This window comes from Labeo rohita, chromosome 15 (genome assembly GCF_022985175.1).
Source record: "Labeo rohita strain BAU-BD-2019 chromosome 15, IGBB_LRoh.1.0, whole genome shotgun sequence".
Taxonomy (NCBI): Eukaryota; Metazoa; Chordata; class Actinopteri; order Cypriniformes; family Cyprinidae; genus Labeo; species Labeo rohita.
The window spans coordinates 22,081,680-22,098,859 of NC_066883.1; the positions used below are offsets into that span (position 1 = coordinate 22,081,680).

Sequence of the window (17,180 nt, forward strand, 5' to 3'; positions counted from 1 at the left end):
GATGACAAGGGGGTGAGGGGGGGGGGGGTTGTTCTGCAAGTGAACTTTAAAGGGATAGTTCACCCAAAAATGAAAAATTGTCATTAATTACTCACCCTCATGTCATTCCTAGCCATAACACCTTTGTTCAACTTCAGAATACAAATTATCTGTAAATTACAAGAGAACTTCCATGATCAGTGACAACAGTGAAAAATTCAAGCACACACCTCCATTAAACAACAAATGACAGGTAAATTATGTAAACATGATCATGTTCATTAACAAAATTATTTTTATTATTACATATATTATTGTAACAATACCACAAATAATACTTGTTTTCAATAACATAATTATGAAAACTGATATCAAACTATTTTATTGTTAAATTATTTGGTGCATGTTTATCACAATGAACACTGACTGACTGAATCAACACAGTTACTCAGAGTTGTGTGATGTCTTCCTGCTAACAAATGCAACATATATAGAATTAAATCCTTAAATAAAACATTGTTCAAAAATGTATGCCTGCACACAGTTTGGTGTTACATGAGAACAGTGATAAAATAATTGCTACAAAATGTTCTTCTGTGTTTTAAATTCACTTTTCCTCTATATTCATCATCCTTTGGTTGTCAACGTCCACGTAATCCTGCAACATATTAATAATGTTTTATCAGTTATCTATAGGACAAAGGTTACGCTTATGAAAAGTAGATCAAGGACGAATATGACTCACCCCATCGCTCTCCACAACATTCTCCAGGATTTTGACAATGTCTGTAAATGTAGGTCTAGATGTGTATGGATCCAACCAGCAGTCTTGCATGACCTGTTCACTGCGTTTAAAAAATGTATATGTATTATATGTAAATTTATATATATATTTTTCTTTTTCTGACTTCTGCTGTCACTCACATTTCTGGACGGCAGGTGTTGGGCACAGTGTTCTTAGATCCAGCACAGATACTATACACCACTTGCTCAGATGTGTTCAGATCTGGATATGGCAATGTGCCTGCGAAATATAAAATTCTATATTTGTTATTTATTACCTCAAAATATTGAGGAAAACATTGCAGGATTTTTCTCCATATAGTGGACTTCAATGGGAGCCAATGGGTTGAAGATCCAAATTGCAGTTTCAACACAGCGTCAAAAGACTTTCACGATTCCAACTGAGCAATAAGGCTCATATCTACCGAAACGGTCATTTTCTAAAAAAATTAAAAATAAAAATGTATATACTTTTTAACCACAAATGCTCAGCTTGTTGTAGCTCTGTGATGCACGTCTATAACATGTTATATAACCACAGTGTAAAGGTCAGGTGCGGTTAGTTCTTTGTCTGTGTACTTTGGTTCAAAAAGGTAGGGTAGCATGAAAAACTTTTTATTTTCTCCTCCAACTTCAAAATCGTCTGACATTGTTGTTTTATCTTTTTTAGTAAAGGGTGTTTGACTTTCTTTGCATGTTCGATTTGTAAACACTGGGTCGATACTTCCACCTACATCACATGTGACCTATCCAACGTGACCCAAGTCGCGGATGCAGAGCTAGTGCAAGATGAGTACTTGTGGTTAAAAAGGATATAAATTTTAATTGTTTTTATTCTTTCGCTAGATAAAACCCTTATTCCTTGGCTGGGATCGCTTAGAGCCCTTTGAAGCTGCATTGAAACTGCAATTTAGACCAGTCCACTACATGGAAAAAAAATTCTGGAATGTTTTCCTCAAAAACCTTAATTTCTTTTGGACTGAAGAAAGAAAGACATTAACATCTTGGATGACATGGGAGGAAGCTAAACAGCGAACTAATCCTTAAACAAAATGCATCAAGTCTCTCAGATATTTCTCACCAAATGTCTGCATTTCCCACAACACGATACCAAATGCCCAGACGTCTCCCTTAAAGCTGTAGTAGTTGTTCCTGAAGTACTCTGGAGGATACCAGCGCAGTGGCACGCGCTCCTGTGAGATCACATTCGTATCAGTGAAGATGAGCAATGAGCAATGAGGATGTGGGACGGACGGGTGCGATTAGTTCACCTTGTGTTGTTTTTTCTTGCTGCTACGTCTGCTCCTCATACGGGTCAAGTCTCTGGCCAGGCCAAACTCTGCTACCTTCACTTCCCATGGGAATCGGCTCACCAGAATGTTCCTTAAGGCAAGGTCACAGTGCACCACCTGAATAATACACAGAGAGTGTTCAAAATCATTATTTTCATTTTCTATTTATGTTTATACTGTAAATATGACTCTCTGTTTGTTTAACAGAACAGGTGTATTATGTGATACCATTTTGGAGCGCAAGTGCTCCATGGCCAAGGCGATGTGGTAGGACACGATGGTCAACTGGCTCTGCAGTTCAGGGTCAGCAATCAGTTCGTCTTTGTTTTTCTGAACAAAACTACGCAGGGTTCCGTAGCTCATGAACTCCATGATCAGCATATACGGCTCTGAGGAAACAGACACTGTTTTGGTCACACGATGGAAACAATGACATTGTTTCAATACAAGTTTGACTAATTTTCTTGAATGAAGAAGAAGTGGAGAGGGAATACTTGTTATATTGCAACTTGTGAGTACAAATGGACTGATTAATGTATGAAGCTACAACTAATTTATATTTCTATATTCTACTGTATATTTGCTAATGTCACAAATCATGCGGCTTGCTGAAGAAAAAATGCTGTTACTTTTGTAATTGATCAGGCTTACAATGCTCACCTGGTGGATGATTAAAAAAAAAACAACATTGTAGGAGAGACTTGAGTATAGAGCCCCGCACATAAATTGTGACCATAAATTACATTACATTAAAGGGGTCATCGGATGCCCATTTTCCACAAGTTGATATGATTCTTTAGGGTCTTAATGAAAAGTCTATAATATACTTTGATTAAAAATTCTCAATGGTTTTGTAAAACTACACCCTTTTTACCTTGTCAAAATGAGTTCAGCAAAAATCGTCTTATTCTAAGGGGTTGTTCCTTTAAATGCAAATGAGCTCTGCTCGCCCCACCCACTCTTCTCTCTGTGGAATGACGATCTTGTTTACTTTAGCCACGTTTAGCCGCTAAACTTCCTAACTACCACGTTATAAGGAAAGGCGATCGCAAAGATTCACAAAAAAGCGCTTATACTCACTTCTGCTGTAAGTAAAGCTGGATCATGAATGATTCGCGTGAACACAGACGGATATATGTAGATCGGGAGTGGCATTCCCTTCACAAACAACTTAACAAATCTACTGCATCTTCAGCAGCTCAGATGTCGAGAGTAAATGACGACCACTATGTTAATTATTACATCCAGCAACACAACACCTCAATCGCTCAATCTGAGATATTCTTGTCTAACTTACATCCCTGCTTCGGCATCGAAACAAGGAAAGTTACTGGACTGTGACAGCTGGTCTGAGGTAAGAGCTCATGTCAATCAACTATCCTGGGAGCCGCCTCTGTCAGTGTGACGGCACACTGACAGGCATCTGAGAATGGCTCGATTTGAAAAGGGGATATTATTTTTACAGATTAATTAAAAACCACTGCATGGATTTGTATCATTATAGGGTAGATTTGTACATACACTGCCAACACACATTAATGTTCAAACAACATGAAAAAGTGAACTTAGCATCCGATGACCCCTTTAACATTTAGCAGATGCTTTTATTCAAAGCGACTTACAAACGAGGACAATAGAAGCAATCAAAACCAACAAAAGAGCAATAATATGTAAGTGCTTTGCCAAGTCTCAGTTAGTCTAATACAATAAACGTAGCAATGTTTTTTTTTTTTCTATAATAAATAAAAAGAAAACAAGTAGAATAGGAAAAAAAAAACACTAGTTATGTGATACTATGTGATACTAGTTACAAGTGATAGAGGGTCAATTTTTTTTTTAATAAATATAAAGAAAACACATAGATAAAATGGAAATAGAATAGAGAGTGCTAGTGTTAGAGAGCCAAGTGTAGATGGAATGTGTCTGGATGTGTTTTATAATTAAGAATTCATTCCATGACTTATTATTTAGTTTGTAGCCATGAGTTAAGAATTTGTTCTCTCGTTTTAGTAATTTGTAGCCACAGTAAGCGATTCATTCCATTTTTTAGTAAATTATGGACATAAATTTAGGATTCGTTCCCAAGTTTTAGTAAATCATGATTACAAATTTAGGATTCGTTCCCATGTTTTAGTAAATCATGATTACAAATTTAGGATTCGTTCCCACGTTTTAGTAAATCATGATTAAAAATTTAGGATTCATTCCCGCGTTTTAGTAAATCATGGACACAAATTTAGGATTCGTTCCCACGTTTTAGTAAATCGTGGACACAAATTAAGGATTCGTTCCCGCGTTTTAGTAAATCGTGCACACAAATTTAGGATTCGTTCCCGTGTTTTAGTAAATCGTGGACACAAATTTAGGATTCGTTCCCGCGTTTTAGTAAATCATGGACACAAAGTAAGGATCCGTTTCCTCATTTTAGTAAATCGTGGACATAAATTTAGGATTCGTTCCCATGTTTTTTAGTAAATCGTGGACACAAATTAAGGATTCGTTCCCACGTTTTAGTAAATCGTGGACACAAATTAGGATTCGTTCCCACATTTTAGTAAATCGTGGACACAAATTAGGATTGGTTCCCGCATTTTAGTAAATCATGGACACAAATTAGGTTCCCATTTTTAGTAAATCATGGACACAAATTAAGGATTCGTTCCCACGTTTTAGTAAATCATGGACACAAATTAGGTTCCCATTTTTAGTAAATCATGGACACAAATTAAGGATTCGTTCCTGCATTTTAGTAAATCGTGGAAACAAATTAGGATTCGTTCCTGCATTTTAGTAAATCATAGACACAAATTAGGATTCGTTCCCGCATTTTAGTAAATTGTGGAAACAAATTAGGATTCGTTCCTGCATTTTAGTAAATCATAGACACAAATTAGGATTCGTTCCCTTTTTTTAGTAAATCATGGACGCAAAAATCATTTTTAGTAAATCGTGAACACAAATTTAGGATTCGTTCCTGCATTTTAGTAAATCGTGGAAACAAATTAGAATTCGTTCCTGCATTTTAGTAAATCATAGACACAAATTAGGATTCCCCTTTTTTTAGTAAATCATGGACACAAATTAGGATTCGTTCCCATTTTTAGTAAATCGTGAACACAAATTTAGGATTCGTTCCTGCATTTTAGTAAATCGTGGAAACAAATTAGGATTCGTTCCTGCATTTTAGTAAATCATAGACACAAATTAGGATTCGTTCCCGCATTTTAGTAAATCGTGGACACAAATTAGGATTCGTTCCCATTTTTAGTAAATCATGGAAACAAATTAAGGATTCGTTCCCACGTTTTAGTAAATCGTAGACACAAATTAGGATTCGTTCCCATTTTTAGTAAATCATGGAAACAAATCAAGGATTCGTTCCCACGTTTTAGTAAATCGTAGACACAAATTAGGATTGGTTCCCGCATTTTAGTAAATCGTGAACACAAATTAGGTTCCCATTTTTAGTAAATCATGGACACAAATTAAGGATTCATTCCCACGTTTTAGTAAATCGTGGACACAAATTAGGTTCCCATTTTTAGTAAATCATGGACACAAATTAAGGATTCGTTCCCACGTTTTAGTAAATCGTGGACACAAATTAGGATTCGTCCCCGCATTTTTGTAAATCGTGGACACAAATTAGGATCCGTTCCCATTTTTAGTAAATCATGGACACAAATTAGGATCCGTTCCCATTTTTAGTAAATCATGGACACAAATTAAGGATTTGTTCCCTTTTTTTAGTAAATCGTGGAAACAAATTAGGATTCGGTCCCTCGTTTTAGTAAATCGTGGACACAAATTAGGATTCATCCCCGCATTTTTGTAAATCGTGGACACAAATTAGGATCCGTTCCCATTTTTAGTAAATCAGACACAAATTAGGATCCGTTCCCATTTTTAGTAAATCATGGACACAAATTAGGATCCGTTCCCATTTTTAGTAAATCATGGACACAAATTAAGGATTTGTTCCCTTTTTTTAGTAAATCGTGGAAACAAATTAGGATTCGGTCCCTCGTTTTAGTAAATCATGATTACAAATTAAGGATTCGTTCCGGCGTTTTAGTAAAACGTGGAAATAAATTTATGATTCGTTCCCGTGTTTTAATAAATCGTGGACACAAATTCATGATTCGTTCCCTCATTTTAGTAAATTGTGACCACAAATTAAGGATTCATTCCCTTGTTTTTGTAAATAGTGGTGACAAATCACAACCACAAATTAAGGATTTGTTCCCTTGTTTTAGTAAACAGTGGTCACAAATTAAAGATTCATTGCCTCGTTTTAGTAAGTCATGACCACAAAGTAAACATTTGCTCCCTTGTTTTAGTAAATTATCAGCAAAAATTAAGGATTCATTGCCTCATTTTAGTGAGTCGTGGCCTTGAATTCTTATTTGTAGGATTTAAAGCCATAATAGATTTTTGTCTGCATGTTGTGCAGAGACATATTTTGGGATGGCGAAATGAGATTATACCCCAGTAGGCAACCACCTAACAACCATCCTGAATATTCTAGCAACCACAATGCAACATGCTAAAAACAGCTTAGAAATACCATGGCATTCATCACAACCCTCTAAGACAGTGAGTTTTGCACAGGCGACACCTAGTCTATATTTTACCGTCTAGCTGCAAGGATCCATTTAAGGTTTAAGAGACTCATATAATGATGAAGTACAGCAGCACGTCTTACCTTCCGATGTATTCCAGTCCAGCAGCTGCATCACATTTTTATGATATGCCAGCTTTCTCATAATAGACACCTCATTTTCCATCTGCTTTGAGGTGATACCTGCAAACAAACAGCAGTTAAAGAGATATTCACACACTTTCAAAATACATCAACAGAAATACTTTCGCATATAGTTTTCTACCTTCTTTACTAATTTTGCAAGTGACCAGTGAATGGCCTCTACATGTGCCCCTTATTATCCTTGCTTTGTAGAAGACTCCTTCTCGACCTGCCTTTATGAGCTGAATAAGACTCACGTCTGCTTTTGTGAACCGAGGAACCTGAAGATCATGTTTGAGCACTATAGTCAGTAGTCATCATATTTCATACTTGTAATGCATTGCATATACATTTAGAAAACTCATCAACATATGTTTCATTTACTGAGTATATTTTAAATAAAAAATTAAAATGTAGTAAACCTGTAGTGGAGGCTTCCAGGGAAATCTGCAGCTGGATTTAGTTTGTTGTCTCTGTAACGGGCTTTCTGTAATACGTTCTGGCAGTTCAGGAATATTCAGGACATTGGGAGATGGAGGGGGAGAATCTTGAGAAGAAACCTGGGGGATCACAACTGACCTCCCCGTCCTCAGCTCCCGTATGATCTTCTTCATCGACCGATATCTGAGGAGTGAAACAGAAACTGAGAATTTTGAAAGCTCTTTTTGATAAATATTACTGCAATATTTACTTAAAATTTACTAGTAGTTGTAATGGAAGTGTCCAATTATATACAGTATATACACACACAAATACATATAAAGATGTCTGAAATATATATATATATATATATATATATATATAAACTTTATTTTAATATTTAAATAAATATTAAAAACTACTATTAGATAAAACTTTAAACTAAAGGTTTGTTTGTATTCTTAAAAAAATAAAAAAAATAAATAAATAATAATAATAATAATAATAATAATAATAATAAAAAAGCTGTTAAATACTTGTTTAGGCAAAGGCATCCAAGTATACCCAAGAAGAAAATGGTAACAGCATAGACGCAGATTAGAATTATGTGACTGGTATCAAGGTCTGTAAAAGGAGAAAAAGTTTTAGCCATAAAAGTAAAATAAACTACAGTCTGTTTTCATACAGGCACATGACATGCTTTTACAAATTCCTTGTATGCGCAAGCATACTTGGCAATAAAGCTCTTCTGATTCTGATTTAACCCTCTGTGGTATGCATTATGTTCTAACCATGAAATATTTTTTCACATAACTTTTTATTACATGAAATAGCTTCAATTATAAAAAAAAAAAAAAAAAGAAAAATGGCCCAAAATGACTTTTTCTATTAAGATTTTCTTTTCAATTCAAATGCACATTTCTTTTAGAAATTGATGCATCCAGTCTTAATTTCCATCAAAATCTGCCACACACACATACAGACACATATACACATGCACAAACACACTCATTATTAAGGTCACTAAAGGCCAACTCATCCTCATTGTCATCTCATAGTTTCCTTATTTATACATAAATACACACATACTACAATAAACACTTCGAATAAATAAATAATTACAATCAAATTATTGATGTTACTATCTATAAAAAAAATACCAATGGGGAAATACATTACTTCAATTCCACTGTAGTACAGCGTTGCCATATGGCAACACTGATATCTTCTCATTTACAGAAAAACTATGGCCACGTTCACACAGCAGCACAATACGGTTGTCAGTACTGTATTTGAGTCCTTAATACGGTTACGTTCACACACTGCACGGTTATTTATGGGGGTGTGACAACCATATTCTATAAACGATCTCACACCCGTAAATGAGCTGTTTGTCATCTGAAAGTCTTCCCTCCAACAAGTTTTGTGTTCTGCGCACGGCTCAAATACTCCGCTCCCACTCAAATGTAAAAGCTGCTGTCGGTTAATGATGACTTGATGGATAAACTCACGGCACGATTGGACAATTGTTGAGGTAATATGTTCAGTTTTACGGACGTCGTCATTTTAGATATTGCTTTGGTGTTCGTTGCCATGGTTACTTGTAAGGAATACGGGCTTGACTACCGTTGCACGTTCGTACAGACAGTTAGGGACTTTAAGCAACAGCTTCCAATGGAACGGCTACGATGACCGGAAGTAGGCTCCAACCCCGCAGTAACCGAGAACGTAAAAATCATTAAGCAACTAGGTGCTGATGCCAACAGCAGACATATCTTTGTACAAATGAAAACATCGTTAAAATTGGCTTAAAACATATCAACACAGATTAAATGAATGACTAATGGTAGAATCGTATACTGATGGAATTACAGTGGTATAAACTATAAAATAGTTGCAAAGCAACTTTACACCAAATTGACATTTTTACAATATATGTAGTAGTAGCTTGATGTACATATGGTAGAGATGTGTGGTAAAGATCAATTAATGATGTAATCAAACAGACAAAGAACACTATAAATTAGTAGCAGAAATCGGGTGTCAATCCCAAAAACTGACAGTGTGAACGTGGCATGTGTTAGATAATATTGATTTCTGAATAAAAATGTGTAATTTACTAACCAAAGATGATGCAAAAAAATCCCCCTTGAGAAGAGATGTTCAGAAATTAGAAATTTCAACAGGTGTCCTCCATTTTGGGGTGACAGTGGAAAAAAAGTGTTTGAGGAACATTCAAACGTCATGTGGCTTAAAAACAGCACATCATTGACTACCTTAAGGTCGGGCCTTTTAATTAACATATTGCAATGTATTGTATTTTATTTTATTTTTTTCAGAATAACAAGGATATAAGTAGAAAGTAATTGTTGCCATATTGCAACTCAGTACCATAGAGGGTTAAGTTTGTATAATTTATTCAGTTTAATTTAAAATAAAATTTAGAAGCATGCATTTATCAACTCGTTTGACAAAAGCAGACAATATATATATATGAAGAGTTCAGATGCAAAACCAGCTAAATCCATCTGACGTATTTCTTTAAAATTAGCATTTCTTTGTATAGGTTTTTAAGTAAGTACTGGTACTTCTGATTGGGCTGAGGCTGGAATTTAGCGAGTTTGAAGTAAAAGTATTTGATGGACATGACTATGTGTCAGGAGCATTCACTCAGTATCATTATCTCATTTTTGACCGAGATGACTTTTAGCTGGTTTTGCATCTGAACTCTTCATATATACACTGTTGTTCAAATGTTTGGGTTTAGTAAGACTTGCAATGTTTTTTTTAAAAACGTTTCTTATGCTCATAAAGGCTGTATTTATTTGATACAAAAATACAGAAAGAATTATATTGCAAAATGTTTTACAATATAAAATAATGGTTTCTATTTTAAAATACTTTATCATTTATTTGATGCAAAGCTGAATTTTCATCAGTCATTAAGTGTCACATAATCCTTCAGAATTCATTCTAAAATGCTGATTTATTACTAGAATTACGCATGTTGGCAACAGTTGTGCTGCCAATCATTTTTTGAAACCTGTAATACTTTTTTTTTTTTTTTTTTAGAATTTTTTGATGAATAAAACGTTAAAAAAAGAACAGCATTTACTCAAAATAGAAATATCTTCTAACAGTATAAGCCTTTGTGTCTTTGCTAAGTATTAATTTCTTAAAAAAAAAAAAAAGATAAAAATGTACTAAACCCAAACTTTTAAACAATAGTGTATAATGTTAGAAAAGATTTTTATTTTAAATGTTGTTCTTTTTAACATTTTATTCAAAGAATCTTAAAAAAAAAAAAAAGAATCACAGGATCGAAAAAAGTATTAAGCAGCACAACCGTTTACAACATTAATAATAAATCAGCACATCAGAATGATTTCTGAAGGATCGTGTGACACTGAAGACCGGAGTAATGATGCTGAAAATTCAGCTTTGATCACAGGAATAATTAGATTTTAATTTATATTAAAATAGAAAAGCGCTATTTTACATCATAATGTATTTCTGTATTTTTAATCAAGTAAATGCAGCCTTGATGAGCGGAAACTTCTTTAAAAAACATTAAAAATCTTACTAATCCCACATGTAGTAGCCATCCAAAAAAAACGAACTTACTGGGCAGATGAGTTCCCATAATGATACGAAGAGCATCACATGTTTTTTAAAAATCTGAGCGAGATGTTTCATCAGAACTGAAAGAGAAAAAAGTGAAGACACACGTTACATGTTAAACACTATTTTTTTCCCCAAAATACCTTAGTTGTCAACCAGGCGACGTCTCCTTATGCTTAATTTCAAGACCTGAAAAGCAAACACATTAAAGATGTTTTATCACCTTGTAGAACAATAAAAATCCCAGCAGGTCCCCAGGCTGAGGTCATTACGCAACGCACACCATTGTCTAACCTGCTGCATGAGACAATGCTGTGCGAACATGCATGAAGACCACTGAGGCTAAGGTGCTCTTCAGAACAACAAGCCACAACTTTTCAGTGCCTGTGGTTTAGAGCAGCACTCTAAAAGTAGCACAGCATGCAAGTTGACACACTTCCTGATGAAAACGCACTAGTCTCCAAATTTAAAAGGTGTGAAACGACCCACAATGTGCAAATGGCGATTCTCAGTAGCTTAATTTGTATATTTCATTCAAGGGAAAATGTACAGTCAGGCAAGTGGAAGGGTCTAACAAAGGTTAGTTTAAATGTCAAATGTGGCTTGATTTCAAGGAAGTAGGTCTGAATGATGCCGCTGGACTCATTAGAGCCAAACAGAGGGGAGGTGTGCGGTTTCCTCTTTGCTGCTGGAGGAAACACCTTGCAAATAAACACAAAGGAGTCAAACTCGCATTTGGATTTGCATTTAATTCCTTTAACTTCGAATAATTGTTACAGATCAACAGTATCACTCCATATACAACTACAAGTACATTTGTACAGTTTCATTTTCAAATACATCATTTTCATTGGCGTATTTACAAAAACGTTTATGTACATTTGTCAGTGCAATGTCAATTTTATTCTTTAAACAACACTTTACAAAATAAAGTTCATTAAATTAATACATCTCTAGCAGTTCATCAAAATTAATTTAACAAAATTAGGACTAACGACATAGACAAAGACACATCAGTAGTCGATTGCACTACTTGAAAAAAGAGATCATTTTGCCATTTTAATAAATTATCCCTGTATAAAAAGAAAACAATCAGTAAATGTTTAAAACATATTTTGCGGCTACTCTAATTGCGCAGACGGCCAATTTGAATCGGAGATTCGTGATATTTTGATTTTGGATAACATTAAAATACCTATAAAGTGTTTACAGTCCATATATTTGCATGACTCATTATGATGATTAATAACTGGCTTGTCTATTTCACATTTCTTTTTTTTTTTTTTTTGACAGGGATAAACCTTGTTTTTAATGGCAAACGTTTAGTTTGAATATCCATCTGGAAATCTGAAAAGTACAGCAGCAAAATGGATGTTTGCGAACGATTCCCGGCGCTCAATTGACGAGTTGCTGAAAAATAAGCCGTTCAGTATTTCATACATCTTTTCACAGTGGTAATTAAAGTAGGCTCTCGTATCAAGAGTCACTGAAGAAATGCTACTAATAACCTGGCGTTCCCTACGATGCAGACGTCTGGACCGTTCAGCAGTTTAGTGAGAATGCCGTTCTCGAGAAGCAAAGCTTGTGAAATATCTTCCGTGCTAATACTGTTAACGCAACAGAGCTCTCACGTGCTCATTTAACGGTATGTACATGACCAGCTGAACACTTTGGCTTGGACTTGCGAGTTTCCCTGGTGAGAAATTGTTAGATATGTATCTACTTTTAGTCTCTGTGGTCAACAGTATTTTGTGAAGCAAAAAATACAGTGCTAACAGGAAAACGTGTTGAAAGGTGCACATTTGTTGAGAGGACGTGGTTTGGTCAGACTGCGAAGAGCTGTAAGCGAACGCGTTTAGGCAAAGTGAACAACTGCATTAAAAAAAAAAGAAGAAAAAAAAAAAAGAAGACTGATAAAAATAAATGGATAAAAAAGTACTCCTCTTAAGAGAAACCTCAAAGTAACCATCATAAGATTTAAAACTAAAAAATAAAAGCATGTGCATAATTTGGCAGCGGAGGAGGGGGAGGATGTTTATTAATTTTGTATATAAAGTAGAAGTGATTTTACCTGCCCTCAGATGATATAATACTGTCACACTGATTTTCTATGAAGAGTTGGCCAACTGCGAAAGATGTGAGGTAGTGTATGGAACTTGCTGAAGAGAAAACAAAACTAAGCCAATGAAAGAGAGAAACCTCTATAATTTCCGTTCTGTGCATATTAGCAATGTCGTGTGATTTTTGGATTCATCTGTCTGCTATCAAGGGATTGGCTAACAGTTGTATATGTATGCTTGGCAACAATCACATGATCGCTACGGTTCTGATTGGCTCGTTCGCCCTCTCCCTGGTGTATCTGAAGTGTCAGGTACCTCTATTCTGAAAGCGCGGTCGGCGGCGGTGAGAACTGATATTTTGTGCTTTCACAAATGACGGTCCGCTGGGGCGGCGTGCGTTTTCTGTTCTCACTGCACTGGCGTGCTGACAGACCCCCCTAGTGTCTTTGACGTGGAAGAGCATGGCATCACTGCAGCACACAGTACTTCTTGTAGTCAGATTCAAAGTCTTCGTCCATGCTAGTGGTGTCTGCCATCTTTTTGCCCTCTGTTTTTGGCAGGAACTGTGAGTAGTCCACTCCCTGTTGCTCGTAGAACAGGATGTAAGCCGAATCTGTGTCAATCTCGTCCGAGTGAACTTCCTGGAAAGGCGACAAGACATGGTTTGTTTTAAGTGTTGTGCAATGATTCTTGAAGGGTTGTCACGAGAGCAGATTTTCAGTAGTCAACAGCAGTGCAAGAACGTTTTCAGTAACACTTTACAATAAGGTTCCTTTAGTTAATGTTATTTTATGTATTAACTAAAAGGGACAAACAATTAACTATACATTTATTACTCTATTTATTAATCTTAATGTAAGGGAAATTTCAGGAATATACTTTCCAGTGTCAATACCACAGTACTTACATTAAACACATTATTTTATTTTATTTTTTAATATTTAACACCAATGTAAGAGAAATTTTAGGAATGTAAAATTTTAAATTATTATTTTAATTTATTAAAATTATTTATGATAAATATCTGTATTACTTTTATTTAATTTTCTTTAATTGTAGTTTTCAGTAGTCAACACCAAATGCAAGGGAAACTATATATTAAACATTATTTATTTTATTTATTTTTGTAATATTCAATGCGTAAGGGAAATTTCAGGAATGTAAATTCCAATGAGGATTCTACACAGTCCTTATATTAAACACACTATTCATTTTATTTTTTAATTATTATTTAATTTTTTTATTTCGTTTTTAAAATTATTTTTTAGCATTGTTATTTTAATTTAATTTAATTTATTTTAAATTTTATTTTTCAGTAGTCAACAGCAGTGTAAGGGGAATTTCAGAAATATAAATTCAATAATATCACAGTACTTATATTAAACATTATTTTTATTATTATTTTTATTTATTTATTTATTTATTTATATATAGATTTTTTAATCAAAATTCAAAACAAATGTTAGGGAAATTTCAGGAATGTAAATCGCAATGTTGGTACCACAGTACTTGAACACACCATTTATTTTATTTCTTAACTACTATTTAATTTTTTTTTTTTAGAATTATTATTGAAATTTTATTAATTTAATACATTTTTATTTTATTTTTATAAAACCAATATGAATATAAATCCAATGTTAATATACATATATTAATCACATTATTTTAATATTTTATTTCATTTTTTTGTTTTTTATTTGTTTGTTTTTGGTTTAATATTCAATATCAATATATAGGGAAATTTCAGGAATATACTTTGCAGTTTTAAAACCACAGTACTTATATTAAAAATATTTTTCAATATTTAACATGAATGTATGGGAAATTTCAGGAATGTACATTTTTAAACTATTATTTCAATTTATTTTATTTTTTATAACTATTTTATTTATTATTAAATGAAATTTTGAGCTTTCCATATTCAGATGCTGTAGAAAGGTTGTAATGCCCACTTTATTTATTTTAGTATCGACTTGACACCAAATTAGAGTTTTGACATCTCTACTTTGCAGATATATGTATTTTTACTTTTAACTAGTTAGCAGGCATAACGTATTAATGCCTTTTTCTTATACCGAAACATAACAATTGTACAAAAAAATTTACTGAGGCAAAATTCATACTTAATAGTTAGTTAATAGTGAGAATGGACCTTAAAATAAAGTGTGACCCTGTGTTGAAAGAATGCTAAATAATGGAAACTGAGACGTGAAAGAATAAAGGGAGTTGAGAGCTTACCTTGCAGCTGCTGTCGTTGTAACAGTACCACTTTTCATTGGGGTTTTTGGCATAAGTCACATAGTGCCCCCCTCCCATTATTCCTGAATGGCACTTAAAGAAAAACAATAATCACTGTGTCAGAGCATCTGTTTACAAAAGCAATCATTACACAACAAAACATGCAGACATAAATCACTCACTGAGATTGCATATAAATTGTACAGGGGCTCCAGGAAGATGTCATTTCTTTGGTGAGGGGTGTCCAGGTCTGCGCTGACTTCTGAGTGTCCATTACTCTGACTGCTGTCTTGTCCTAATCCATTCACCATGATTACATCGCAGTCATTGCTTGAGGCATCCAGTGACCAGGTGTCTTGTGCGTTTGCATCAGACCCCATGTGATTCTCTCCGTCCGTCACTGTGCTCTGCTCCGTCTCGATCTCGCTCTCTTTGCTGCTGCTACAGGCTTCTAGATTTTCTTTGCTGTTGCAGAGTCGATGTCGACTGCCCAGCTGGGGAAGACGCAGACGCCCCTGCTTCCGCCCTGTATTCCTCGGGCTGCTGCTAGGACTGCTGTTTTTGCTCAGTGGGCTGCCCACCCTCCTGATAGAGCACGGGGTGCCTGAAACAACAAAGCAATGATTAGAGAACCTCATGTTGCTCTGCAAAAAGAGAAAAAAGAGAGAGGAACAGACCTCTGCCAGAAGAGGGAGGACTGGCAACAGTAGTAGTGGAGATGGAGGACACAGAGGAGTCTCCTTTCTCCAGTTTCTGGAGCTCCTCTACCAGGCATTCACTTTGCAGGCTCTGCAGGCTGCCCATGCTTTGAGCCACCTCCCGTGGGGCGAGGAACGCACTGGGGTCAAAGCTCTCGCGTGGAAACTTAACAATCTTCTGAGACTTAATCCAGCGACCATTGACAAACTGGAAGCGCTTCAAATGAACAATCTGAAAAAGCACATTGAAAACAATATTTCGACAAAGTGCATCTTGCAAAAGGTCTGTACTAAAACACTACTATTGCAATATGGCTTTTCATGATAAAGCACAAACCACTGCAATTTAAGAAATAAAAATCTTATTTACATGCATGTTAAATTTTGCCTCTAGCTCAAATTATCTAAAAATACAACAGTTGAGGTCAAAAGTTTTCATACACCTACATAAATACAAAAATCTTTGTTTTTTCAGCATTTTCATGTATTTGAACCCTTTTCAACAATGACTGTATGATTTTGAGATCCATCTTTTCACACTGAGGACAACTGAGGGACTCATATGCAACTATTACAGAAGGTTCAAACGCTCACTGATGCTTCTGAAGGAAACACGATGCATTAAGAGCAGGGGGTGAAAACTTTTTAGAATTTGACCATCAGGTTAAATTTACTTATTTTGTCTTCTGGGAAACATGTAAGTATCTTCAGTAGATTCTGAAGGGCAGTACTAAATGAATTTTTTCTCTTTTTTTACACATTTCATTCTGTTCAAAAGTTTTCACCCCCCCGGCTCTTAATGCATTGTGTTTCCGTCTGAAGCATCAGCGAGTGTTTGAATCTTCTTTAATAGTTGCATACGAGTCCCTCAGTTGTCCTCAGTGTGAAAAGATGGATCTCAAAAATCATACAGTCATTGCTGGAAAGGGTTCAAATACACAAAAATTCTGAAAAACCAAAGAGTCTTGGGGACCTGAAGGACTTTTCTGAAGAACAGCGGGCAGTTTAACTGTTTAGGAGAAACAAGGGACTCATGAACAACTAACCAATCACTAACCAAAAAAACACACCTGTGGATCATTCGATAACATCACAGTATTAAGAATTAAGCGTATGTAAACTTACAACTATTATTGTCTCTTATGGACTATATGTAAACATCTTTTATGTGAAATATCTTATTCAGGTCAGTACTAAATAAAAAATAATATGCATTTTGTATGATTCCTATTATTTTGGTAAAATAATTAACATTTAGCAGATTCTGTAAGGTGTATGTAAACTTTTGACCTCAACTATAAGAATAACAAAGTTTAAACATTTTTATTTAAACAAATGCATT

General features: G+C 34.8%; 2 protein-coding genes across 8 annotated transcripts in view; both read right to left on the reverse strand.

The window, feature by feature from the left end:
• Positions 1–71: 71 nt before the first annotated feature.
• Positions 72–13,030, reverse strand: si:ch211-167j9.5 (fibroblast growth factor receptor homolog 1). 5 transcript variants are annotated; one of them, XM_051129444.1, is made up of 13 exons: positions 12,911–13,030; positions 10,983–11,028; positions 10,843–10,919; positions 7,755–7,842; positions 7,221–7,422; positions 6,941–7,079; positions 6,760–6,858; positions 2,283–2,443; positions 2,034–2,171; positions 1,844–1,955; positions 904–1,003; positions 725–824; positions 72–637 (listed from the first exon to the last, which is right to left on the reverse strand). In XM_051129444.1, the coding sequence occupies exons 3-13, from the start codon at positions 10,859–10,861 to the stop codon at positions 587–589; spliced, it is 1,209 nt and encodes a 402-aa protein (XP_050985401.1). In that variant the 5' UTR covers positions 10,862–10,919; positions 10,983–11,028; positions 12,911–13,030; the 3' UTR covers positions 72–586. The 5 variants fall into 5 exon arrangements, with proteins under 5 accessions (XP_050985401.1, XP_050985402.1, XP_050985400.1 ...); XM_051129445.1 differs by lacking the exon at positions 10,983–11,028 and having other exon boundaries at positions 12,911–12,995; XM_051129443.1 differs by lacking the exons at positions 10,983–11,028; positions 12,911–13,030 and adding an exon at positions 11,063–11,218 and having other exon boundaries at positions 73–637.
• usp32 (ubiquitin specific peptidase 32) overlaps positions 11,569–17,180 on the reverse strand; it is a 57,319-nt gene continuing 51,707 nt past the window's right edge. For all 3 annotated transcript variants that reach the window (XM_051129426.1, XM_051129427.1, XM_051129424.1), the window contains exons 31-34: positions 15,818–16,070; positions 15,323–15,744; positions 15,141–15,233; positions 11,569–13,540 (exon numbers count right to left, since the gene is read on the reverse strand). In XM_051129426.1, the coding sequence (XP_050985383.1) occupies positions 13,367–13,540; positions 15,141–15,233; positions 15,323–15,744; positions 15,818–16,070 (942 nt within the window). In that variant the 3' untranslated portion in view covers positions 11,569–13,366. The remainder of the gene's footprint in view (positions 13,541–15,140; positions 15,234–15,322; positions 15,745–15,817; positions 16,071–17,180) is intronic.

Excerpts from the sequence above, each read along its gene's own strand:
- si:ch211-167j9.5 (XM_051129444.1), bottom strand. Across the intron at positions 6,859-6,940 it reads TTGCAAAATTAGTAAAGAAG|GTATCACCTCAAAGCAGATG; the intron begins GTAGAAAACTAT and ends GTTTGTTTGCAG. Across the intron at positions 1,004-1,843 it reads GTGGGAAATGCAGACATTTG|GCACATTGCCATATCCAGAT; the intron begins GTGAGAAATATC and ends TATATTTCGCAG.